Here is a 27,059-nt window from a genome sequence, read left to right on the forward strand (position 1 = left end):
ACCAAAATAAAGTAGAACACACTGAGATTGTAGGTCTCCAGGAGGTGAAAGTCTTTCAATTTTTTAAAATTATTTTTTCATACATATGAATGGTTTACTATAAATATCTCTGTACCATGTTCATGCCTGATGCCCATGGAAGTCAGGTGAGGGCATTAGACCTCTGGGACTAGAGCCATCTCCCCAGACCCCTTTAGTGTTTTCTTTTTGAGACAAGGTTTCACTATATCTTCCAGATTAGCTTTGAGCTTGTGATCCTTGTGCCTCAGGTGGTAGTAGCCAAAACATACAGTAGTACCAAAAGAATTAAAATAGTTAAAAATAAATGTAAGGTCAGGGAGACTGCTTAGCTGAGAGTGACTGCCAGGCAAGCTGGAGGACCTGAGTTCAAAATTCTAGAATTTATATAAAAATCTAGGTTCAGTAACATAAGCTTGTATCACAGTACCAGACAGGTAGAGACAGGCAGATCTCTGGAGCCTGTTTGGCTATTGCTGAATACCAGATTCAGTGAGAGACCCTGTCTCAAAAAGTAAATTGGGTAGTAACTGAGGAAGACACCAGGTGCCACCCTCAGTCTGATTCCACACATTCTACATGCTTGCCACTCAATACACCCTGCCTAGTCCCTTCATGAACACAAAAGAACAAAATTGGCCCGTTGATGTGGTCAGCAGGTTAAGTCATGTACCTCAAACCAGTTCAATCCACACAGAGGAGAAAACTGTTTCCACAAGTTGTTCTCTGACCTCCAACACATACTGTTGCCCACGTACACACACACAAGAAGATACGTGCCTAGAGATAGTTAGCCAGCACAAAATGGAGCCCCTGTTTTGTTGTGGACTTTTTGTTTTAGTTATTTTCTGTGTTATTCTTTTGTTTTTTTGTTTTTTGTTTTTTTCGAGACAGGGTTTCTCTGTGTAGCCCTGGCTGTCCCGGAACTCACTCTGTAGACCAGGCTGGCCTCAAACTCAGAAATCCGCCTGCCTCTGCCTCCCAAGTGCTGGGATTAAAGGCGTGCGCCACCACCGCCCGGCTTCTGTGTTATTCTTTGATTGGAAAAGAGAGAAGTGGGGAGATGGAGTCCGGTGGATAAGGAGGTAGGGAAGACCTGGGAGGAGTTGGGCAAGGAAATAAATGATCATGAAACAATTTATCCCACATATTCGAGTTGGAACATGTTAGGGTCAAAGTACTTCTCAAATGATCTACAAGTTCAGTGTGATACTCAACAAAATTTCAATGACTTTTTCCAGGAACAACAACAAAAATTCCATTTTAAAATTTACATGAATCTTAAGGGAATCCCAATAGCTAAACAACCTTTAAAATGGACAAAGCACATAAATATAAATACATAAATCTTTTAAAAAATGGACAAAAATACAGATATTTATCTTGAACAGATATAAACGAATGGCAATCGAACCTATAAAAACATGAAAAAATTTAATCATAAAAGAAATGCAGATCAAAAAGTACAATGAGGTTATTTTCTCACATCCACTGAAATGAGTTTTATAAAAACAAGTGTTTGAGGCTGCCATAAAAGTTCAACAAATTGGGGCTGGAGAGATGGCTCAGTGGTTAAGAGCACTGACTGTACTTCCAGAAGTCCTGAGTTCAATTCCCAGCAACCACATGGTGGCTCACAACCATCTGTAATGGGATCTGATGCCCTCTTCTGGTGTGTCTGATGACAGCAACAGTATGTGCATATACATAAAATAAATAAACCAGCAGTTCTCAACCTCCCTAATACTACAACCCTTAAAAAAAAAAAGTTCAAGAAATCAAAAATAAACTATCATTTGATCCAGCAACCCACTTTCAGGTGTGTATGTATGTATATGTGTGTGTGATAAAACCAACAGTGTCCAAGGTGATTACTTATATATTCAGTACTATTAACAAAAGCCAAAGAGGTACACACAACCCAAACTGTTCACCAAGAGAGGAAGGAAAAGATGTGGTATATCCATATAGCAGCATATGTTTAATCTTTAAGAGGAAGAAAATTCTACTGTATGGTTGCAACATGGATGAATTTTAAGGCTGCTATGGTAAGTGAAAAAAAGCCAATTTTCACACCAATGTAGATTTGTTATAATTTTTCAAAGTAGCAAAAGCAAATGAGTACTTAGCTATAGAAATGTATAGAAACTAGAAATTGTCCCAACATAAGATATATAAAGATGGAAACAAACTACTTTATTAAAATTTATCTTTGTCAAGTAAGCACAAACATGCTGGACAGAAATGAAAGGAAACTTAAGTGCTAAAAGCTATAAGCGTACTACTTTATTCTGTTCTGTCTGTTGGACCTCTGGAGGATAAAAGGTAAGGCAGCAGGCAGATCTTCAAGTTGCTGTCATTCTGTAAGGAGGTGAAGACCTACATACAAAAATCAATGTCCTGCTTTCTTCCAGGGAATTTTGCTAAAACAAGCCCTCCTACTCCCACTCCAAAATAAGTGAAAAAACAATCCAAAACTCCAAACTGAACATTTGTCTATTGATGTAGCTGTATTAACACCTTTTGCCAGCTGCTAACAAGTGATCACAGAAGCCTACCAATATTTTCTGGCATGCCAGTTCTGAAAGAATGGGCAGTTCAGAAGTGGCAGGACCCAATTTTTGTTTGTTTGCTTGTAGTAGATGTTGCACAAATAACATTTTCTGTGAGGCAGATCTATGAAAAATTAGAAAGCTTTGGTGTGTGTGTGGGGGGGGGGAGGTGGGGCAGGGCGGGGCGTGCTTGTGTGAGAGTGATTGACAGGGCTTTATTACTAGCCTGGACATCACTATGTAAAATTAGGCTACTCTGGAACTCCCAAAGATCTGATAGCCTGTTCCTCTAAGCCTTGGAATTGGTGTGTTCCACCATCTTTTTAATGGAGAACCATAAGAAAACTTTTCCTCTTGGTGGTAACTGAGTAAAGAAAAGAAAACCCCTTGGAAATCACTTATGACCAAGATCTAAACAACCAGTAAGTTAGCTTAATACAATTTTACATTGCATTATTCTATGGGCTACAAACTATCTTTCCAGAGATGTTGCAGATGTGATTCCAACCAACAGGAAAGCTCAAAAATAAATTATAAGAACCATGATTCCCATAAAGAAGCAAGCTATGATGAACAGGAGTTGGCTGAATTATTAAGTACATTTAAAGAAATAAAAGAATATCAAATCTGAGATCAAGGAATAAGAGATGGATCAACAATACTGAGATGAGCCAGGTAAGATGGCACAATGCCATCTTCCACCAAACCTGACAGCCTGAGTTCTAACCCTGGGATCCACATTAAAAGCAGAGAACTGACCTCCATTAAGACCCTCTGATCTTCACACATATACAAACAATAATTTAAATTTAATTAAAAAAATTAAAAATAAATCAGATGGCTGGGCGTGGCGACATACACCTTTAATCTTAGTACTAAGGAGGCAGAAAGAGGAAGATCTCTGTGAGTTCGAGCCCAGTACGGTATATGTATCAAACTTCAGGGCAACCAGAACTATACAGAGAGACCTTGTCTCAAAAAGCCAAATAATTAAAAACAAAACAAAACAAAACAAAAAAACAGAAGATGGGTATGGTCCTGTACTATGCAGTCCTCAGTACCTGAGTGGCTGAAGGAGGACTGTCACAAATTCAAGGCCAGTATGGGACATTATGAGTCCAAAGCTGGTCTTGGGAGCTATATCAAGATACTGACTCAAAAAACAAACAAAAAAAGGCCAGTGAACTTTTAAAGGAATCAAGCACAACTTTCAAAAATGCAGTACATAAAAACTGCAATTAGAAACCCAGGTTCACATAACTGACTACACATAGTTGGCTAAAAAATTAGTGAAATGGAAATTACCTACAATTACCCAGAATGTATAAAAGCAAAGAAATAAACAAAAAAAACCCACTAACAGTTAAAAAAATCCTAGAGGACAGAACAAAAGAATGTTAATTTAACCACTTGGTATTACAAATAGAGAAAAACAAGACATATTAAGTATTTTTTATTGCAATAACAATGTTCAGATCTAGAAGCCCTAACAATCCCCAGGCAGAAGTAAACACAACAGAATTCATACCAACCAACTTACCCAAAAGAAAAATAGTAAGCATCTAAGGCAATGAGGAGCTCTCTAAGGCACAGGAAAAACTGGTTAACAAGAGACTGAAAACTACTGAAGACTGAAGGCAGCATACTGAAGATGCTCTGAGACTGGAAAATTTTCCACTCCTGTCCAAACAAAGTGTGTGTGTGTGTGTGTGTGTGTGTAAGAACTTTATGAAGAATAAGTGACTGCTAAGGTAGACGTCCAATTTAAATAACGCATCATAGAAGACAACAATTGTGCCCAGAAACAACTATATGGACTATCTGACAGCCCAAAAAGCTGTATTTGAAGTCCTTTAAACTACTATAAATAAATGAATAGCTCAAAAAGAAACAAAGTATTAGTTATACTAAAAGCTGTTGGGTAATATAAAGTGCTTTATAACTGAATGCACCAAAAACCATTTCCCAAGTACTGACATTTTTTTAGGGAATGAGGACTATTCACACGGATGAAAACAAGAAAAAGCCTCTGTAAGGGACACAGATGGCTCAGTGAGTAAAGGCACTTGCACTGGAGTCTGATCAACTGAGTTCAATTCCCAAGACCTACATGATGGAAACAGAGTTCCATCTTGTTTCTTTCTCTGGCTCTACCAAATGTCTCAGAAGTCTGTAACTCATTCTTTTTGTTATTTAGTCATTCAAAACATGTTCACATGCCAGGCACCATACTTTCTCTGGTTTTATACATATCCTGCTTTAGCAGTGGATCACCAAACATGAGGGTGATAACCAGATTCACACTTCTAACCCTTATTCCTTTCCTGACCCTATTTTCAAACACCTAGAGAATGACTAACTGATAAGAACTGTGAATTACTTTGCAAATAATACTGAATCTCAAAAAAAAAAAAAAAAAAAAAAAAAGGTGTAGAAGCCTCCTAGGAAGATGATAATATTCTGTTTCATAGTGAGGGCTATGCAAGTGTGCTTATTTTGACAGATTACCAAACTATCATACTGTGCAGTTTCTTTTTACATATACAATGTTTCAATAGGGTTTTTGGTTTTGTTTACGTTTTTGGAGACAATGTTTCTCTATGTAGGCCTGGCTGTCCTGGAGATTTTCCTGCCTCTGCCACTGGAGAGCTGGGTTTAAAGGCATGTACCACAATCTAAAAGTATTCTTAAAGATTTTTAGTATTTTTTAAGACATATTAAAAAGATTTTATGTGTATGGGTGTTGCCTCAGGAGGCCAGGAGTACTGGATCCCCAAGAACTAGAATTTGGGATGCTTCTAAGTCACTCCTGTGTGAGTTCTAGGAACTGAACTCCGGTCCTTTGCAAGAGAGCAAAGGCTTTTAACTGCTGAACCATTTCTCCAAGCCTCTATTTTTAGTTTTTTAGTTTTATATATACATACATACATACACACACACACACACACACACACACACACACACACACACACACACACACCCAGTTATGTGTACCTTAGGAAGCAAGAATATCGTGTTGGATCCCCTGGATGTGGACTTATAGGCAGTTGTGAGGCAGCTGACAGAGGTGCTGAGAACTGAACTGTAGTGTTTCACCTGCTGAGTAATCTCTGCAGACTTCCATGAAAATGTTTTAAAAGCCAGGTATGATGGATCACACCAAGCTGAGACAGCAGAATTATCTTAAGTTTGATGGTAGCTGGACTAGATAATGAGTTCCAGGCCAACCTGGACCACAAAATAAAACTATTTCCAAATAAAGTAATACTTTAAGTCCTATCTTCCAATTTCCTATTTTAGCATTTCACGAAAAGTCAAGAATGGTGACTGAAAGATAGCTCAGCCATTAACAGCACCTGATGCCCTTCAAGATGATCCAGGTTTGATTTTCTGCATCCACATCACACAGCTCATGACTACCCCATACCTCCAGTTCCAGGGGGTCCGTCTGCTCTTTATGGGCACCTGCTCATATTCTCTCATGCTCTATCTCTCTGCCCCTGCACACCAGTGATGTGCGCATACAAGTCTTAAAAAGTTAATGACTGTGAGAACAGCACACTATTTGTACGAAACCACATCTGTCTCTATCTTTGAGCACAAGTGTAAAACTCTGAGAGCACCAACTCAAAAAATCAAGTACTAGTATCAAGTGAATTACCCCTTTCAAATGCCTTTTAACATACAGATTAGAAAAAAAAAAAACAACCCAAAAGCACAATGTTTATTTTATTAATTTGATCTCTATGCATTAGGAGCTACACTTCACAGGGCTTTATTAAACATGAAAAGATGCCATACTTGAAAGATGACCTTAATCTTGTGCCCTAACAGAGTGGTTCCATAAACAATTTATGGATAAGGACACTGTTGGCCCTTCAATCTTTACTAAGTAGATTAAACATGTAATGCTAACACTGCCAGTTAGTGCATTTCTAAGCCCAAGGACTCACTCATTTCACCCTCTATCATTTCTTAATAATAATGTAGCCAGTTGTGTGACAAAACAATTACCTTTAAGCATTCTATACACTATACATTCTAACTCATCTATATAAGCATGGTTCTATCTCTAAAGTCTTTAATCTATCAATCCTCTTATTTTATTTTCCCAAGTCCTTATTTATTTCTTCCAAGATGTCCTAACTACTTTTAGGATAATCAGTGCTTCAATACAATCACTAAGATCCCTTTATCAAGTTACCTTGGGATTTTCAGAAATCCCAAATCTAGTTATATATTAAGTATACTAGAGTTAATTTAACAGTTCTGATTTTTAAAATTTTCCCTTAATATAACCTCTTTCTTATGACTATTCTTTTGTATGTTTTTCTTAGTGAGCCTTGCAGTTTTCATTAGTTTTATTTCTATTCAATAGGTTTACAGCTATATAAAAACATGGGCAGAGCTGTGTATAGATTAGTTGTGGGGCACTGGCTTACATAAACAGGAGTTATTTGAAATTTAATAACTTAATAAAACATTGTTGTAACAAGAATGTGAATTTGTTTTGTTTAGTTCAGACAAAATCTCCTTCTGTAGTTCAGGTTGGCCTTGAATTTACTCAGGCTAGCTCTAGTACTGGGTTAATAATAAGTGTACACTACCATAGCCAACTCAAGGAAGTTCATTTTTGTATGATTTAGCTACAGAAAATTTACTGAACTTACTGGTTCCCATTTGTGTGCGATGAACTAAATAATCATACCATCTGTAAAAAAAATTTTTCTTCCTTATTGAATTGAAACTGAGACCTACCACTGATACTAACACCTATTTTGTAGTAATCATATGGCAGACATAAATTGGGAATCCATAAATTAAATCTATAAATTAAAAATCTATAGCATTGGTGGGCATACTTTCCAAAAACCATGTTCTAGGCTAGGTAATATTTTTTTTTTTGCCTGTTTTTTAAATTTTTTTTTATTGGATATTTTATTTACATTTCAGATGCCATCCTCTTTCCCCATTCCCCTCCCCCCCCGAAAACCCCTATCCCATGCCCCCTTTTCCTTTTATACACGTTTTTAAAAATGTTAATCAAAGGCTTTATAAGTTTGGTAATGCTCAATCAGAAGTGTAACCCAATACCCAACCTAGATATATCAACTATCTTTGACTGGTGGAGACACGTGAACATCTGCCTCCAAATTCCCCCCTCTTTCTCATCACCTAGATTCTCCTCTCCTTCTCCTCCTCTCCTTACTCCTCCCACCTTAGCTCCTCCTACATATCACCCTTCCTGTTAAAATAAAACTTTTCTCTCAAAATACAATTAGAGCATAGTTATTAGGCTAGGTAATACTGTATTTAATTTTCACCTAAAGAATAAGGAGAATAAAGAAATAAAATCTTAGAAAAGTCAGTGACTTGGCCAATAGACTAAAGAAATGGAGCTTACATTCAAATTTAACTAGTTCCCAATTCAAATCTTTTTTGAGACAATGTGCTACCATAAAGGCAATGTAAAGCATACCTACCCATATACTTCACCATCCTATACATGGTTATTCTGGCTTGTTCTATAACCCCCCTTCCCCATTATACACTACAACTAAGGATTACACTCTAGGCCTCGGACATGCTATGCAAATACTTAGCCAGCTATACTCCAGTCCTTTCAACCCACTCCCCTCGACTATTAGTAAAATACATAGGAAATTCCAGAAGTCTAATAGCAACTATCCTTCTTCCTGGGGTGTGTGTGTGAGGTAGCAACTTTATTATTTCAAACTCATACATTTAATATATGTATCATAGGGTATCTGATTCAGCAATGGGAAAACTAATAAAGTTGAAAAAAATTAACAGCCAGTAAAGTTCTATCTTCACAATTGGTTTCAAAACCCATTCACCTGGGCTTTCTTTCTTTACTTTTAAGGCAGTGTTCTTAACTCTACACATTCAAGTACAAAGTATAAAAGAAAAAGCAAAACCCTAAAGTCACTGGCTAGTAAGTCCATGCAAGGTGATCGCTTTCCTGGTCAAATTATTTTAGTGATTTAAGATACTTAGAAATACATTTCCCAAAGACATGTCAAACTCATTAGATGAACTGCTTTAAGACTAAAGATTCTTTTTTTTAAACCTTACTTATTTTTGAGTATACAATAGCTGTCTTCAGACATACCAGAAGAGGGTATCATATTCCATTATAGATGGTTATGAGCCACCATTTGCTCGGAATTGAACTCAGGACGTTTGGAAGAGCAGTCAGTGCTCTTAACTGCTGAGCCATCTTTCCAGCCCTAGACAGGGTTTCTCTGTGTAGCCCTGGCTGTCCTTGAACTCAGAAATCCGCCTGCCTCTGCCTCCCAAGTGCTGGGACTAAAGGCATGTGCTACCACTGCCCGGCTAGACTAGAGATTCTTAAATGCTCACCACATATGACTAGAATGTTAACACTTTGAGGCTGAGGCTGGAGGTCTCTAAGAGGCTAATAATAAGGGGAGTAATTATTTTGCACATTTATACAGTCTTCATTTTCTACATTCAATAAATATTGATAAGAATGGTAAAAATGTTTCCAAATGATTATTTAAATAGCAAGTTTATTGAAGGTAGAGTAAGATTCAGACATCAATGATACCCAAAGTTACAGCTAGGAAAACAAAACTAATTTAAGTACCAGTTAAAGATTTAAGTTATCCAGAGAACAGACAAGTATTTGACTAAATATGAAAATTACAAGAAATGTTTGAGTTTTTTCTCAAACATAAGAGAAAATGGCTGTTTAAAACACACTGGAGAATATAAATGACCTTTTAATTACATATTTGTGTATCCCATAAACCCCTTTAAAAGGTCAAGTACTTCTAGGAGTGATGGAACATGCCTTTAATCCCAGCACTCAGGAGGCAAAAGCAGGTGTTTCTCTGACTTCCAAGCCAGACAGGGCAACATGGTGAGACCTTGTCTCAAAAAAAAAAAAAAAAAAAAAAAAAAAAAAAAATCCCTCGAGTACTATGAGAAACTCACTGTTTCTCATAGGAGGGTGAAAGAAAGTCTGTTATGAAAACACCAGAACTTTCCTGCCCCCACCCCCAATCAAAAATTATCTTAGGGCCAGCAAGACAGATCAGTTAGTAAGAGCACTTGCCCTACAAGCCACATCACTATGGTGAAGGGAGAGAATTGAATTTCTGAAAAGCTGCAACCTCATCTCCACAGGTGTGCTGGACACATCCATCACTGGGCATGGATACACACCTACAAGAAATAGTGTACAATAATAAAAAGAATTACGCTAAGCTGAGTGTGGCTCTAATAGAAGCTGGGAGTTCAGTAGTTTCAGGTTATCTTTGGCTACAGAGTGAGCTCAAGGTTAGCGTGAGACTCGTGAGACCCTGACACAAAAAATGAATAAAAACAAAAGGGAATCTGCTTGGTTTGACGGCAATGCCTAAAAGCCCAACGCCTAGAAGGTGAAAACAAAATGACCTACAGTTCAAGGCTGAATGTGAAGCTAACAGTGTACACTTTATCTTTGTTTTTTGAGTGTGTCCTCCCTAAGTTTGTTCTTTCTTTCTTTCTTTCTTTCTTTCTTTCTTTCTTTTAAAAGAACAGTATACCTTCTCAAGACATGAGTTCTCCAACTAAACCATCTTGGCTGCCACTTCCCAGGGGAGAACCTGCTTTGTCTCGTTCCTCCTACCCATAAACTAAGCATCTTAACAGAAATATATAAACACTTACAAAGAACATTCAAAAATTTTTTCAATTGGAAGCAAATCTTAAAAAAAAAAAAGCCATCCTAAGTTTACTTTGTCCTTAAAAAATATACAAAACAGGAAAACAAAGTGGGACTTTGCAACACAAAGACTGAATAACCGATCAAGAGAGAAATGTTTAGTATGAGTTATCACAAATGAAGATAATCTATTTGGAACTTGTTTACAACATAGCATACTAATTCTTTAGAATATCATTACAAATACCAAAGCTGGGACTAGTGGTTGAGCAACTGCCAACAAGCATGAAGAATTAGCATTCCATTTCCAGCATGGAATAAAGGTGAATCTAAGGTAAATTTAATCAAATATATTTTGTATATTGATATGGCTAGGAAAGCTAAGAACCAGAATTGAGATTTTGAATGTTCACTCTGAGTTATCGATAGTCAACGAGCATGAAGCAACTTATCCGTATGTAAAAGACTTAAAACACTTCCCCATGTTTGAGATCTTTCAAATTAAGGAATATATATATATATATATATATATATATATATATATGCAAACTAAGGTTTTCCACCTCTTAAAGTTCCATTACTGTTTCTAACCAGAATCAACAACATTGTTAGTATTGTTATTTATTCATCTTCTTCAAACATTAGTATTAAACATGAATTCTTGTGTTTAAATACCAGTGATTTTCATATATGCCTATGTAAAAAGACAGAGAGTGTCTTAATAATTCAGACTAGTTCTAGTGATCAAGACTATTCTGTTTGTTTGTTTTTATAAGATCTATTTTATTTATGAGTACACTGTAGCTGTCTTCAGACACACCAGAAGAGGGCATTGGATCCCATTACAGATGGTTGTGAGCCACTATGTGGTTGCTGGGAATTGAACTCAGGACCTCTAGGAAGAGGAAGGAGGTCAGTGATCTTAGCTACTGAGCCATCTCTCCAGCCCCAAGACTATTTTTTTAAAACATACATTATAAATCAATTCAGTAAACAGGATTTATCAAGTTTACTTTAAGCTGGTATTCAACATTCTCACAATACTGATTGGATTAAAATAATTTTAAAATCTATAGGCCTCCATATTGGGGGGAAAAAAAAACTTAAAAACTGCAACACTCTTGCTCCCAATTTTCAGTACCTAAACAGTTAAAATGCAAATCTGTCATTCAGTGAATACTAAGAAAAAAAATATTGTACAAAATGAACAGAAAAATTTAATGGTTAAACACAGCATTTTCTAGAACACATGTTACTCATTAGCAGTAGATTTATGGCCACAAAGGCCATTTCCCAGAAAAACGAAATTATTTAGTTTGACTATGTTTTCTCTCTTCACAAACTTTGCTTGTTTAACATCTAACTCTGTAAAACAAATGACATGTTAATGTCTGAAATGTCTCACGATTTTGCTCTGATAATATAATTTCAGTCATTTTTCTCAGCACTGGCCTCAAGAGACTTTTAAGATGCCACATTAAGATTAAGGTTTTCAACCAGCAGTAAAACACCTGTGTTAGCAATATAATACATTTATACTTTTAACACCCCTTTTTTTTAAAAATGGGGGCATTTCATCTCTTTTGATTGATAGATTTTTTTCTTTATCAGTAATATATAAAACAGTACCTCTTATAGTAAATTGTATCGTAGGATTCCATAAAATGAAGTAACTTTTTTCCCTTTAGAACTTTCAGCCCCCAAATATTAGCCAAGGAAATTCAAAAAATATGTCCCAAATGTCATAAAAATCATAAAGATACTGTTACTAAAATTTTGTCTTTCAATGAGCCCCTTTTGAATACACGACTCACCTAAGGTAAATGAGACGAAAAAGCTATCTGAATTTAACCATGACAAACCTAAGGTATGCGATATAAAGCATCCATAAAGCTATAGGCTGATTGCATGAACCAAGAGAATGTCTAACTCTGATCCATAAACAGTACAGTAAATACAGTTTTATCTTTTGTTTTTCGATAAGATGTATAAGGCGTTACAGCTACTTCAGCACTGACAGCTATCTGAAGGTAGAGGATTCAGCCCAGGCATTACGACGACGACTCAGTATACAGCCACTCGCATTTTCTTTTCCCCCAGGGAAAAAAAAAAAAAGACCCCAAAGGACAATCACCGGGCCACCTGAAACCATCCTCAATGGTTACAAAGGCAATGCCCGCATCATCTGCACTAGGAACTTCGCACATCTTCTTCAGCCTAACAGCTCAACAATTCACAGGTGGTTGGCATATTAACATCTCTCCCCGGCAAGAAAACCAAAGGGAATGGGATGGATGCGGTGACGCTGACAAACTGGCAGTTAATTTTGAGGGGCTGGGGGCGGGGGTGTCGGGGACCCAGGGCCAGGGGAAGGTACACGACAAAGACATGTTGTTATCTGGGCTCCGTGGGCGTCGCGGTAGAGGCCGCTGAGCCTGAGACCGGGCACTCGGTGCGAGGCCCCTTCCATCACTCTCTCCATTCCCGGAGCCAAAGGAAGATAAGAGGTGGGGGCTGACAGGGTGGAGGCGGGGACCGGGAAGACGAGGGGCCGCCGGCGGGCGGCTCGGCTCCGCTCCAAGGCCGCGGGAGGCCATTTTACCTCCGGGGCCGTCGAAGGCCCCAGCGGTCCTCCACGTCCTCAACCCTCGCTAGTCATCCCTCCCCGATCTCGGCCCCTGGGGTGGGGGGCGCTTCCCGATGTCGCTACGACACGGCAGGGAAGGGCAGGGGTGGGGAGGGTGCGGGGCCGGACCGCGCCTGCCGCCGGGGCCGGGGCTCCGGGCGGTGCGGCGGGGGCGGGGGCGGGGGCGGATGCGGCCGCGGGCCGGAGCGTCGGCGGGAGACCGATCGCGGGGCACGGAGGGAGAGAAAAGGGAGAAGGCAGGGAGCCGTTACCTATACTGGGCCGCAGCCGCCGCCGCCGCCGCCCCGCTGTGGGTGAATCCAAAGTAGTTGCCGGTCGCCATTTTGGCATCTTCCCCCAGCCGGCTGGGCACTGCGGCGGGCACGGAGAGTCAGGTCCCATGGCGGGAGGGCAGCCGTGAAGGGGTCGGGGCGCCGAGGAATGGCAAGGGAGAGAAAAGGGGCCGTGAGAAGCCGCCCTGGCCGGCCGGGCCGCGGCCGCACCGCCGTCCGCCTCCCTCCCCGCACTCCCTCACTCACTCGCACGCCCGGGTGGCGGCCGCCGCCTCCTCCCCGGAGCTGGCCCCAACCCCCGCGCCTACCCGCCGCCCGGGGCCGGGGAAGGGCATGACAGAGGCCTCCACGGGCCACATTAGACTCACCATAGGTGAAAGAAACTACAGGGCATATGGGAATCATGGGCTCGGGCTGCTGCTGCTGAACTCTGAACTCTCACCCGCTGCCTCCCTCCTCTGCCCCACTCCTCCTCAGCGGAGAACAGACCGCCGCCGCCGGCCGCACAGCGCAAGCGCGCTAGTGCGATGCATCCTGGGAGATGTAGTCCTCACGCCCCGCGCCAACCCCACCCCCCACCCCCGGGCTGGCGCAGGGTCCCCGAGGAGCGGATTTCTGGGGTGCAGGTGTGGGGTTCCCTCGTGGGACTACTAGCCCGGCCTTATCCCAAGCGATGGTGACTCGCACCCGCTGCGGGGCGGCTACAAGGTGGAGGAAGAGCGCCTCGCCTGCTCGCGGGGGAGTCGGGGAGCGTGACCAGATAGAGTGACGTCTGTTGGCCTTTTCGCCGCCTTACTTTTTCACCGGTTTCCTTTACTTTTGCGTCTGCGTTTGTTCCCTGCTTGAGCCCTCCTCTCGCGTTTAATTTCCATTAGCATTTGAGCTGGCCTAATTCCTGTTGCTTGTCACTAGCCTTTGAAAGGGGGAGGATGGAGCGAGGGGGGACAAGGCAGAGGAAGTGCTGCACCAAGCATCTGCCCAGAACCCTGCCAGTCAGAGAGGTCACACATTTTGCCCAGCCTCCGCCCCACCTCACAGACTCCTTCACTCTTTTAGGGTCATGTTGACCCCCAATAAGGTGTCTGGTGCTATAGATGCAAGAAACGTGACATGCAAAACAAAAATCCCCGTTCACATGGAATTTTTGTTCTGGGAAGGCTTATGAGACACTAGAGCCAAAAACATAGAAAATGTGGTAGGTGGGATTGGAGCTTTAGGTATGAAAACAGGACAATAAAGATAAAGGGAGTTCGTGCGGTTGGGGCGAGCCCTGGGATAGAGACCTGACAAAACCACCCAGGTAGATACCTGGAGGATAGACAGTGGAGGAAAAGCCAAGAGCATCAAGGAAGTCATTCTGGCCAGGACTCAGTGAGGAAAGGATCAGTTCAAAGGACCTTGTGAGAGTGCCAGATTCACTGGGTGGGGTGGCACATACCTATAACCCCATCATAGGGGAGGCTGAGACAGGAGTATTTCTAGGAGGGAGAGTTCTAGGCCTCCCTACATTACAGAGGGAGACATTGTCTCATAAAGAAAATACCCACCTATCCACTCCTACCTGCCTCTGGGTAAGGATCAAAATGTTATAAACAGCACGTTACTGCTTGCAACCATGTCTTCATTACAGATGCTTTCCCGTTATCCCTTTATTTTCACAGGCCATTTTCAGTCACCCCTCCCCCACCTCACACACCCTTTTTTTTCTCTACTGCTGGGGATGGAGCGGATCTGAGCGTGTTCTCTCTCTCTCTCTCTCTCTCTCTCTCTCTCTCTCTCTCTCTCTCTCTCTCTCTCTCTCTCTCTCTCTCTCTCTCTCTCCAGTCCTATTTACTATTGATTCTTTAGTCAGGGACTTGCTGGCTGGCCTGAAGACCTGGCAGTCACTATACTGCTTCTGCTGGCCTCTATTTTCCGCCCCAGCCACTGGAGTGTGAGGATTAGGAGTGTGTGCCACCTCACTGGGCTCAGTCCTCTCCTGGACTGATTTCTGTCATCTCGCTTTTACAATGTCTCCATCAAGGCATAAGAAGAGCTCCACCTCCCCTCTTACCTGCTCCAAGGCCAGCCCCCAGCCCCTGCTGCTTATCTCTTCAGAAGTCAGATGTGAACCTTAAAATATTCAGAGTGAATCAGAACTCACCCATGAAAATCAGCGCTTTATTCTACCTTTCTTTCAACGCAGAAACAATGTTTCAATCCTTTCTGGTGTCAACCCCCACACCTCCTCCAACAGTGCAGGTTCTGAGAACCTGCCTGATCTGTCCTCTTACTCATTTCAAAGAGAAAATGTAGAGCATTTGGGGAAAATCAGTGTCACTGTTTCTGAGAACACTGATGTTTCCCACTTGTGTTGCTAAGGGAAAAATAATCTCCTACATGTGGGGTATTAAGGACTGCGTTGAGAAGTGACTTGCCTTGAACTTTACAGAACAATGAAGCCTCCAGGCCGGCTGCAGCTGCTTTAGTAAGCCCAGACACTAGTAAGCTATTTGCGTTAAATGGGAGGAGAGAAATCAGGTGGTAATTGTTGAGATTCTGTGGAGGCTGATTTTCTGTTTGGCTGCCTGTCTTGAGAGGCTAGAGTGTGTTGATAACTTCTCAAGGAGAGAGCACTGAACTTGAAGTAGAAACTGGCTTCTTTGCAGATTGTCCTTAGGGGTGTGGCAGTGGTGAATGTTTGACACAGCGCGCTGTTCTCAGAAGCAGGCTGCCTACAGGAAGTCCTTTAGCTTGCCCTCACCTTGGGCTTGTTTAGGAAAGATGTTTTGGAGCGGACTGAAATAAAAAAGATCTGGGTCTTGGAGAAAGCTAACAGTAAAATGTCCTGATTAAATGTTATTTAACTTTTGGGAATCTCTTAAGGTAGGAATAACAGCATCTTCTTCATATGGGCCAGTGAGATGGCTCAGCAGGTAAAGGCGCTTGCCGTCAAACATGATGACCCTAGGCAGGTACAAAATGTCCTCTGACCTTCACTCTACTGTCCACACATATACACAGACATACACTAAATAAATAATAAAAAGTATTCTTCAGAGTGCTGTAGTAAGGGTTAGAAGGGACTGATGTAAAGGAGCATCTAAACTTATTAAAAACAAAAGAAAACCAAAAACCAAGACTGGGACCCTGAAAGATGGCTCGGCAGGATTAAGGTGCTTGCTATGCAAACATGGAGGCTCAGGTTTGACTGCTGAAACTCATGGAAAGGTGGAGGGAGCAAACTGACTCCACAAGGTTGTCCTCTAGTCTCTACATATGTCCATGGCTTTTACACAAGTGCGCGTGCACACACACACACACACACCAAACAAGCAAGGCTGGGTGTTCTTTTTAAAACCAACCTTCTAGTAAGTAAATACTCCATGCAGAATATCCACCTTCAATCCAAGAACTTATGGCTTCAAGCTCAAACATGGCAACATGGCAGCATACAATCCCCTGGGCTAACAACAGAAAACAAGCTTTGACTGGAGCTGAGGGTGTAACTGAGTTGGTAGAGGACTCGCCTAAGCTGGTATTCATGGAGCTCTGGCTTTAAGCCTTGTCATCACATAAACTGAGCACAACTGATGCCTCCTGTAATCTCAGCCCTGGAAAGATAGAAGCAGGAGGGTCAGAAGTTCAAGGCCATCCTTGGCTACATAGGAAATTTGAGACTGACCTGGGTACTTGAGATCCTGCTTCCAAACAAAACAGGATTGGTAACAAATATGTAACTGAGCAAGATAGAGAGAAGTTCAGTCTATGGCATGCAAACATGAGAACCAGAGTGTGGATCCTCAGCAGCCCACGGAAAAGCTTCTGGGGCCTGCATCTGCAGCCTCAGCTCTGGATCAAGGGGGAGGACGGAAGTGGGATGCTACAGGAAGATCCCTGGGGCTCTCTGCCTAGCCAGTCCAACCAGAAAGGCTTACATCAGCTGCAGTAAAAGAAAAAAAAAAAAGCCTCAAAATCTGAGGAGGAAAGCAGAGCCATCTGACATCCACCTCTGGTTTCTATGTGCAACCACACACATGTACATATGTATACAGGCTCTCACAAGCACACACACAGGAACTGCATAGGTAAATACACAAAGAAATGCTTGACTGGAGGCAGCTACCCATGCATCTATCTAGCATCTTCATTTTACGAAATGGTTCGAAGTACATACCCGGTCAAGGTCTGTGCTTCTCGTCCTTCTCAGGATAAACCTGACTTCTAAGTTTAAAGACTTTACATGGTCTGGCCTTCCTGCCTATCTGTCACCTATATTCCATAAACTACACATTCTCAATCATTTCAACAATTTGACCTCCTGTTTACATGTCCCCTTCCCCGACCACAGGGCATCTTACAATCTCCTTGTCTAGAATTCTCCCTTCTCTTTGCCTTAGGTCCTCTTGTGTGGAGGACTAAACTCAATACCGTCAGCCCTCTGCATCCCTCCATGATGTCCCCTCTGTGACCTCTTCAATTGATCAGATTGTTATTATACTCTCAGAGCACAACGTAATTTTGCTTAGTTGCCTGTCACAGCTACAACTTTATACTTATTGTGCGAATGGTTCAATGGGTGTGTAGTTCTTCCACCAAACTATAATCTTTCTGAGGGCAGAGTGCCAATATTGAATGCCTAGTGACAAGTCACAAGAACGCACTTGAAGAATGATCAAACCAGAGGACGCACAACTTAATCATGCTTTGATGATTCAGAATGTCAGTGCTGGATTCCCACAGTTCTTGGGGGTTATAATTATGAACCTCAACCAGCATCCGAAGACAAATTAGGAAACGTTAATTGGCAGTTCTGTTAGCCACAAGGTGGAGCTAGTCTGAGAAACCTGTCTCCAACTGCACCTTTGAGGCCTGGTTTCCTGAAAGACCTTGTGGAATACAGAAATACCAGGCAGGTCACACTTTCTACCATGTACCAAGAAGAATATATATCAGAGTGCTGGTTGGTTTTAGTCACAATTCTACATATATTTGGGAAGAGGGAATCTCAGTTGAAAAAAATGTGTCTAGAAGATTCTCTTGTAGTCTATAGGCTCCGTCTTGATAAATGATTGGTGTGGGGGAGGCCCAGCTCACTTCGGGGCAGGTGGTGGTACCATTTCTAGGCTGGTGATCCTTGGCGCTAAGCAGTGCTCCTCCATGGTTTCCATTTCTGCCTCCAGGTTCCTGTCTTGAGTTCGTGCCCTGAGTTATCTCAGTGATAGAACGTGATCTGAGAGTTGTAAGATCAAATAAGCCTTCCCCCACCCCATGCTGCTTCAGGACATAGTGTTTTTTTTTTTTATCACACTAATAGCAACTCTTAACTGTAGGGAGGAAGAGCAAGACTTGTGGCCAGCCTGTGCTAAAATGTGGTGAGTTTTAGACCAGTTTGCCCTGCAGAGAGAGACTCCTTCTACTTACCCTTGCAAAAGAAAGGCTGCATTTCACATACTGTGAGAATCACTCTTTTAATGTATTTAATTCAATGACATTTAATACATTTCCCAAGGTATAGAACTCCCACAACTATCTAACTTTATATATTTATAATATATTATAATATATTATTTATTATTATATTATTATATAATACTTTTGTCACTGTAATAATGAATTCTATACCCAATATCAGTCATGTGTCTTCACTTCCTTCCAACTCCTGATTGGGTATTTGTTTGTTTTTCAAATTCTAGGCATTGGAACCAGAGCCTTGAATCCCAGCCCCCCTCCACCTTTTTTTTTTTTTTTTTGGTATGTGGCCCTGCTTAGGCTGGTATTTACAATGTAACAAAGATTGTCAATAATCCTCCAGCCTCAGCCTCCTGTGGGGATTACCCAATGTACATCCCAGGCCTGGCCACAAAAGTACTTTCTATCTCTATGGATTTGTTTATTTTGGACATAGGAATAGACTTTAAGGTTATTTGTCTTTTTGGTCTAGTTCTTTTCACTTAGCATAGTATTTTGAAGCCCCATTGTCAAGTTTTGAGAGAGTCTTGCTCTCCAGCCCAGGCTGGAGACTTTTCTTAGTCTCTCAAATTCCAGGACTGTGGTTGTGCGCCCCACACTTGGTGCACATGGATAGAAGTTCTTGCAATGACCTCTATTCACACTTCTGCTGATTCACATCCAGGAAGAGAATGTTGGTATACCTTGTTGAAACAGGGCTTCATGAGGTAGCCTATAGGTTGACATCAAACGTACAATCCTCCCACCTCAGATTCAGGACTGTTGGAATGATAAGCACATGCCCTGTTTTTTTTTTTTTTTTTTTTTAAATAGCTAAAATTTTCTTCATCTTTCTGCCCTAGTTCTTCCCTAGTTCACACATGTCTTGCCCAAGGCTACCTAAGCAGTCTACTGATCTTTTCATAAGGGTCAGATCCCCTAAACCCATCTCCATAGAGATATAAGGAATCTAAGGTTTTAAAAAATGGCAGCATGTGAATAACCACGTACATTATAGTACATTGTCTCCATTGGTTCTTTATAAAACCAGTGAGCTAGGCAGAGGCAGAATTTAAATCTTATAGGCTTACATATTGACTCTAACATGGCTATCCTTTATGATATCTTGTGACCCCAAAACACATCTGAGGAACCTCTCACTACTGTCTGAAAACTTGGAGATTTCCACTTGTCTAAAACAAGAACATGTGACCTTTGGTGGCAGGTCAGCCGCTATGTTTGTTCCCAGTCTTAGTGCCTGTGGCTGTTTCTCCCTTATGAACTTCTGGAACATTCACCATTGTCTCCCTAGTTGGCTTCCCATGCTTTACATTTCCTAACACTCATAAACTTGTTATTCCCAGCTGTGTATCTCTGTTTCTCTCAGGAAAGAACACAAGTTCCACAAGGCCAGGAACTACGTCTGACTGCCGAGTTTCTGATGCCCGCAACCATGTCTAGAATAAGTAGGCACTTAAATACGTGACAGCAACATATTAAAGACATATGTCTTTAATACCTTCCACCACCCCCACCCCCAGCTACCACCTACTGTGATACCAGGCATATAAAGTAAATACCAACCTAGTTTTGTCTTCCTGGCTCCCTTGACATTCTAACTCACCGTGTTCACTGCCAAGTCTCAATACCAAACAACCAGTGTTATAAAGGGTTTCATTGTGTCAGTAATACATTCCTAAGAATTTGAAGAACTTGAAGAACTCAACATAGTCATGAGGAGTAACTATTTAAAGGCATGGAGGGGCTGGACTGCAACTTGGTGGCACTTGCGTGCACACAGATTTCATCCCCAGCACTGCTAAAAATATATTAAGATATAAAAATAAATACAGCTGAGAGTCTCAGCCACAGTGTTCTCACTTAGATACTGATAACCATATCAATAAGCAAACGCTAAAAGACATATTGATTTGGAGCCACACTCTAGAGCGATACTATCCAATAGAATTTTATTTCAATATGAAGTTATTCTTTAACTGCTCAACAGGATAGCCATTACTAAGTGCTTGAAATGCAACTAATGTTGCAGAAACTATGTTAATTTAAGTTTAAAGACTTACATGTGACTAGTGGCTATTGTATGGGATAGTATAGTAGTGAGGCCTGAAGATCCAAGTTCAAATCCCAGCTCTATTACTAGCTGACGAATGAAGTGTGTGTGTGTGTGTGTGTGTGTGTGTGTGTGTGTGTATGTGTTGCTGGGGACTGAACCATTGTGCATGTTAGGCAAGTACTCCATCACTGAGCTTCATCTCAGTCTTGATAACATGGCTTTGTCCTAGTTCCTTCACATCCTTGTGCTCTCTCCTCACCAGGAGCTCCTTTTAACCAGCTAGTGAGGGCTGATTTGATAGCTCACAAGGTGTCGATGCTTGCTGCCAAGTCTGATGGTCTGTGTTCTATCCACAGGACCCACATGGTGGAAAGAGAGAGCTGACTTAGGTTGTCTTCTGGCCTCTACATATACATCATGGGCTTACATGTGTGAGCACACACACATACACACACACACACACACACACACACACCATATATATGTATATGTATATGTATATGTATATGTATATATATATATGTATGTTAATGAAAGAGGCAAACATTTAAGAGATTGTCTACAAGCATATCATCAATGCAATAATGTCTGTAAATCACTCTCTGACTCCGGTCTTCCTCTCTGGGGATCTTTGAATCTGATGGATAATTCAGGATCACCTTAGTAATATCTTCAGAGTTCCTTTGCTATGAACAATGGTGTGCATTAGTGTGGGTGGGGCTTTAGATACATAGGTCATGGGTATATTTACTTCCTGTGACCTTTCTGAAAGGTTTGTAATGTATCTGGACTTGCTTGTCATAACTTTCTCTTATCATTTTTGCTTTATTCAATTCCTTTTAACATTCCAAAGCCACATTTAAGTCTATTAACACAAATCTCTCTTATTCTAATTTCTTTGATTACATATGTATACTTTTACACAAATAGAATAATATCTTCCGGGGCGAGACAGATGGCTCAGTGGTTAAGAGCATTTGCTAGTCTTCCAGAGACCTAAGTTCAGTTCATATATGACTATGCATATGGATGCACAAACACTATATACAGCTATCTGCATTGTTCAAAATTTTAGCCTTATCTTACCCCAGAACCTGGTCATCTGGCAAACCCATCAGTTCAGGCTCATTTTTAAGTCTAGATCCATGTGCAGACCATCTTTGCATGGGTAGCAAATGATAAGGTCCACTCCAGAAGACCTGCCTTTAACTCTGTATTTCAGGTGCTCACTTTGGCAGCATGTGTACTAAAATTAGAACACCGTGTCTCCTCAGAATGTCCCTAAGCGGAGCAGCAGGGTGACAGTCACAGACACTAGAGGCTCATGCCAGCCTTCCATGTGACTGAGCACTGACTCAGGTCCTTGATTTCTTCCTTGTTTGCCTTTTTCATAGGGAACCCTTATGGGGTTATACAAATAGCTACAAGAAGAGGGTGCAAGGGAAAAGGAACTGTTACCATGGAGTTTTCTGGAGCTTTCTCTCTTCTCCCTCTCCTCTCCTCTCCTTCCTTTTTTCTTTTTTTTTTTTTCCTGTATTGAGGATTGAATCTAGAGCTTCACATGGGCTTCTACCACTGAGCTACACACACACACACCCTTTTATTCTCTGAGACAGGGTGTACCCAAGTGCTGAACTTGGCCTTAGATTCACTCTAGTGCAGGCAGCTCTTCCATTTGTAAGCCTGCTGCCTCAGTCTCTGAATACCTGAGGTTCCAGGTCTATGCCTCCAGGCTCAGAGATTTTGGGTCATTCGCTTTTTTAATAGTCTCATTAGCGACTAGTGAACTGACCCACCCTGATATGTACACATGTATGTTTGCATGTCTGCAGAAGATTCTGTTTTGGAATGCTGAACATGTTTAAGTTCATGGTTTGGAAAGCAGATTATCTTTGATTTGTGGTTGGCAGTTCTCATTGCCTTGAGGGAACTTGATGTCTCCTGTGGTTTGGGTACTGTTTAAGTGTGCCTCCTAGTGGCTCATATGTTGAAAGCTTGATCCTCAGTGAGCAAGCGGTTTTGGGAGATGGAGCCTTTAAGAGAAGGGCATGGTGTGGAGGCCACTGGGCAGAGGCTGGCCTGGGAGAAGGACCAATCTAGGCAGTAAGGCCAGTGTGTGTGGTCTGTACTGCTTGAGCAGTCCCACCCTGGTGAGACGTCCTTAGGCAGGCAGCTGCTTCTAGTTCTGCATCTTAGGCCTTTGCCTGTGTCATTTGTGTTATCTAGCTAAGCTGTGATTTTAGCAGAAGCCTAACAGAGCACTTTATCTGAGGAAAGCTCTCATCCATGCTGTGTCTCCCATACCTGTCTATAGGCTGTCCGTGTGTCTGTAGAGAAGTTCCATATGTGCCCTCACCACTGAGTGGGCTCTTCACCAGGGTGCCTTGCAAAGCTATTCCTCTCTGTGAATCCATAGCAGAAGAAGGCCCATTACAAATAAAAGCTGTGGTATGTGGAAAAGGAATAATACCAAGTGACCAGCCACCACCGATGTTCTGTCCAAGGGCCAATGAGGGATTTTAGGTTTTTCTTTGCTTGGTTGGTTTGGTTTTGTTTTGAGCAGGGTATCTCTGTGTTGCCCTGGCTATCCTGAAACTAGCTCTGTATACCAGGCTGGCCTCAAACTCACAGAGATCCATGTACCTCTGCCTCCTGAGTGCTAGGATTAAAGGCATGCACCACTCCTGCCCAGCAGATAAATTTTAGTTTTTAAAGTCACATTTTCTTTATTTCTTTTGTATACCTGTGTATGGACACATGTGTGTGACAGTATATTTGTGACAGTCAGGGGACACATGCAAGGAGTTGTTTCTCACCTCAACCATGTAGGTCCTGGGGATTGAACTCACTAGGCAGCAAGTGCCTTTACCAGCTGAGCCATCTCACCAGCTTCTCTCTCTCTCTCTCCCTCTCTCTCCATATATATATACATATACACACACATATATGTATGTCTTTGTGTGTATGTATATACATATATACATATATGTACACACATATATGTATATTATATATACACACATATATGTACATATATGTACATATGTATAGATTATATGTAATCATGTGTTGCCATGAAATCACTTTTCTTCTTTATTGCTTAGAAACTTTTCTTTAAAATTACTACATTTATTTATTGTCTGTGCATGTGCAAATATATATGTGCATGCCACACTCATATGTGAGACGTCAGTTCTTTCCTTCTACCTCGAGAGTCCTGGGGATCTAATTCAGGTTGTTAGCTGGCTGGCAAGCAGTCTTACCTGCTGAGCCATCTTGCCAGCCTCAGACTTCCTATCTCTATAAAGCAGAGAAGCACATTCGTGCTCCTAGGCAACTGAAAAACATGTCGTGTTGGAGAGTCTAAGCCCAGTGTTTCTCCAACTTCCTGATGCTAAGGACCACCTGTGGAGTCCTCTGTCAGACCAGATCCCTGAATCCCAGTGCCGTCTCACTAAACCAGCATTGCAGGGCTTTTGGGATGGAAAACATAGGTTGTACAATAGGTTGCACAAGCTGTGTGTGTCTTCTCCCCTCCCCCATTAGTCTTACTGGCAAGGAAGCTGGGGTGCACTATGCCCAAGCCACATTGTCCTAACCCCAGTTATACCTTTAAGAATTGTTTTCTTCCAAAACTCACAACTTGGGAGCTTAATCCCAAATACCACCCAATGAGAGTTCAGAGCTGATGGACTGAAGTCACTAATTTACATAATAATTCCGATTTAAAACGTGCCCCCCAAGACCCACAAATTAAAGACATGGATGTTCAGCTTTGTACTACTTGGATGTGTTGGAAGCCTAAGAGGATATGCTTAGTGGAGCCTCACTATTTGCTTCCTTTGTCGTTCCTGCTTCCTGGCTTCCACGATGCGTGCAGCTTCCTCTGCTGTGTTTCCCTGTCACAGTGGACTGCTTGCTGCAGTCTCAGAGTAATAGGGCCAACTGGACATGGGCTAAAGCTTTGAAACCATAAACCAAAACAAACCTTTCTTCTTTTTATGTTCATTCTTTCAGGTATTTTGTTACAGAAATAAAAAGGTGATGGATAGAGCTACTAGAAGGAAGACTTGCAGAGGTGAGTTCTTTTTATTTTTTAATTTTTTTTCTTTTGCTACATGAGAACACACAGTTCTTCCTTGCCTCCCACCTTCCATCACATAATGACAGTGAGGAGATACTTGCCAGATGCTGGCACCTTGAAACTTACGACCTCTGAAGTCACAGGCTGATACATTTCTACTCACTGTGAACTACTGAGTCTACAAAACACAGAGTTGGACAGAGCAACTGAATCAATGACTAAAGAGTCCGGTGCATGTACTTCCCCAGGCACAGGCTGCTTGCAGAAGAACGCAGATGTCAGTGCATCTGAGAGGCAAAAGAGACCATATTTTTTTCCATTACTTGCTCTTGTGGTGGCTATACAAAGTTTCACTCCATAATGAACTAAGCTTTCAATTTAAAACTTAGTTCTGTTACACTGATTTGCATACATCTTTGAGATACAGTCATTTGTACTCTGGCTTTCCCTGTTCCCACCTACCTTGAGTCTGTTTTCTAGCTGTCAAGCGGGACCATTTGTTTCTCCTTCCTCTGCCTTCCCAGACTCCTCCTACTCTAGAAGCCATAGCTGGGCTGGAGGCCAGGAGCCTCCGAACAATCCCTTCCTCTGCCTGGAGGAGTCTGGAGCAAGCCATCCATTTCACAAGACTGAGAGGGGAGACCTAGAACTGTCTACCATGCTTGGCTGGGAGCCTCCATGGCCTGTCTTGTAAGATTTACCAGTGGTGGCCCTAAGTCAATTCATTCATGATTTACATATTCTTGAGTTACTTTAAGAGTTACTCTGCTTAAAAGTCCACCTTGAGTGTATCCAACTGCCCCTCACCCCTACCCCAAGCGGTGCTGGGCTCCCAATGCATTCAGAAGGGACATGAATGTTAGTTAGCATGACCATGCTAGTATTTTGCTAGTTTTGTGTAGCAAAGTCTCACAGTCCTATAGATGACGTTCTCTGTGATATGGGGTTAGAAGAAAACATTGAAATATTGAAATAAGACAGCATGCAGCGAGTAGAACTGCCAGGAGTCTGGTGGCGATGCCAGATGTTCATTCATTTTGGAGAACTATTTCATAGAATCTGTTAACTTTAAGGATGCATGTGGCCCAGATGCACTTCATAAATATGCGTATATGCTTACTAACGGACATACACAAGAGTGTTCACAGAAACAACCGTTCAAATCAGTCTCCAGTTGGACACTGCTCAAGTGTTCACTAATAGTCAAATGGTCAAATAAATTCTATCTCTACAGCTGACTACTGGCAACAGGAATGAAGGATCTACTGCCCTGTGGATGACTCTTGTAGACGCAACTTTAACCTCCAAACAGGTACAGAGTCTTCATTGTTGTTTGCATCAAGTTTGGAAGATGAGTAACACCAGACTCTGTTGTAAGTCTGACTAGTTGGTGCAAAGTGATTGGGAAAGAACAGATAATGTTAGAGTCCCTTAAGGGCATAGGTAACATAAAATTTCAATTTGTAAATATATACTCCATACAAAGTCCTTAAATTATTTCATTTACATATTCTTGAGTTACTTTAAGATTTACTCTGTTAAAAAAGTAATATTAATTGCTCAATAGAACAGTGTTTTTTTTATATATAAACCTTAAATCTGTTTTGCTTTGCTTTTTTTTTTTTTTTTTTTTTTTTTTTTTTTTTTTTTTTTTTTTGGATGACTTTGAACTCCTGACCTTCCTGCCTCTATATCCCAAGTGCTGGGGTTATAGGCAAGCATCACTGTGCCCAGTACTGTATGGTGGCAGGGACCAACCCCAGTGCTTCATGCATGCTGGGCCAGCATTTTACCAACAAGACACATCCTAGCCCCGTTTTTGAGTTTTAGACAGGGTGTCATGTAATTTAGGCTATCCTTGACCTTTTCCCATAGCCAAGGATGGCTTTGAACTCCTGATCCTCCTGTCTCTACTTTCAAGTCCTGGGATTCCAGACATGACCCACTAGACTCAGCTCTATACTTTTTTTTTTTTTTGTACAACAAATTTATTAAAATATCCTATGTTCTTCTGAACTATATATAATTTCACACAGTGCATGTGTAACTGTTATTAGATATATTAATTATATATAATAATGGGTTTCATTATGACATTGTAATGCATGTCTATAATGTATTTTTATTATGCTCACCCCTATTACCCTCTCTGGTCCCCCCTCACATTCTGCCTGACTCTCTTTCTCACGTATATAATTTTGAAGTTCTCTCTCTTTCTCTCTCTTTCTCTGTCCCCCCCTCTTTAGTTATTCATTCATCTATTTGTTTTGGGGTGTGTTTATGTGTGTG

General features: G+C 41.5%; 1 protein-coding gene and 1 long non-coding RNA gene across 8 annotated transcripts in view; one reads left to right on the forward strand and one right to left on the reverse strand.

Annotated features, from left to right (window-relative positions):
- Zfr (zinc finger RNA binding protein) overlaps positions 1–13,727 on the reverse strand; it is a 67,972-nt gene extending 54,245 nt beyond the window's left edge. For 6 of the 7 annotated variants that reach the window (XR_004608737.2, XM_034523308.2, XM_034523305.2 and 3 more), the window contains exons 1-2: positions 13,551–13,705; positions 13,162–13,261 (exon numbers count right to left, since the gene is read on the reverse strand). Coding sequence is in view for 6 of the 7 variants with exons in the window: in XM_034523308.2 (XP_034379199.1) it covers positions 13,162–13,261; positions 13,551–13,587 (137 nt within the window). In the remaining variant the exon portion in view is untranslated. Of the gene's footprint in view, positions 1–13,161; positions 13,262–13,550 lie in introns of all 7 variants that reach the window. The other variant, XM_034523306.2, reaches the window with a different exon arrangement.
- The window catches only part of LOC143435152 (uncharacterized), a 30,644-nt gene continuing 16,207 nt past the window's right edge, over positions 12,623–27,059 (forward strand). The window contains exons 1-3 of the long non-coding RNA XR_013105161.1: positions 12,623–12,770; positions 24,704–24,764; positions 26,005–26,082. This is a non-coding gene — a long non-coding RNA (uncharacterized LOC143435152). The remainder of the gene's footprint in view (positions 12,771–24,703; positions 24,765–26,004; positions 26,083–27,059) is intronic.

Source organism: Arvicanthis niloticus, chromosome 19 (assembly GCF_011762505.2).
Source record: "Arvicanthis niloticus isolate mArvNil1 chromosome 19, mArvNil1.pat.X, whole genome shotgun sequence".
Classification (NCBI taxonomy): Eukaryota; Metazoa; Chordata; class Mammalia; order Rodentia; family Muridae; genus Arvicanthis; species Arvicanthis niloticus.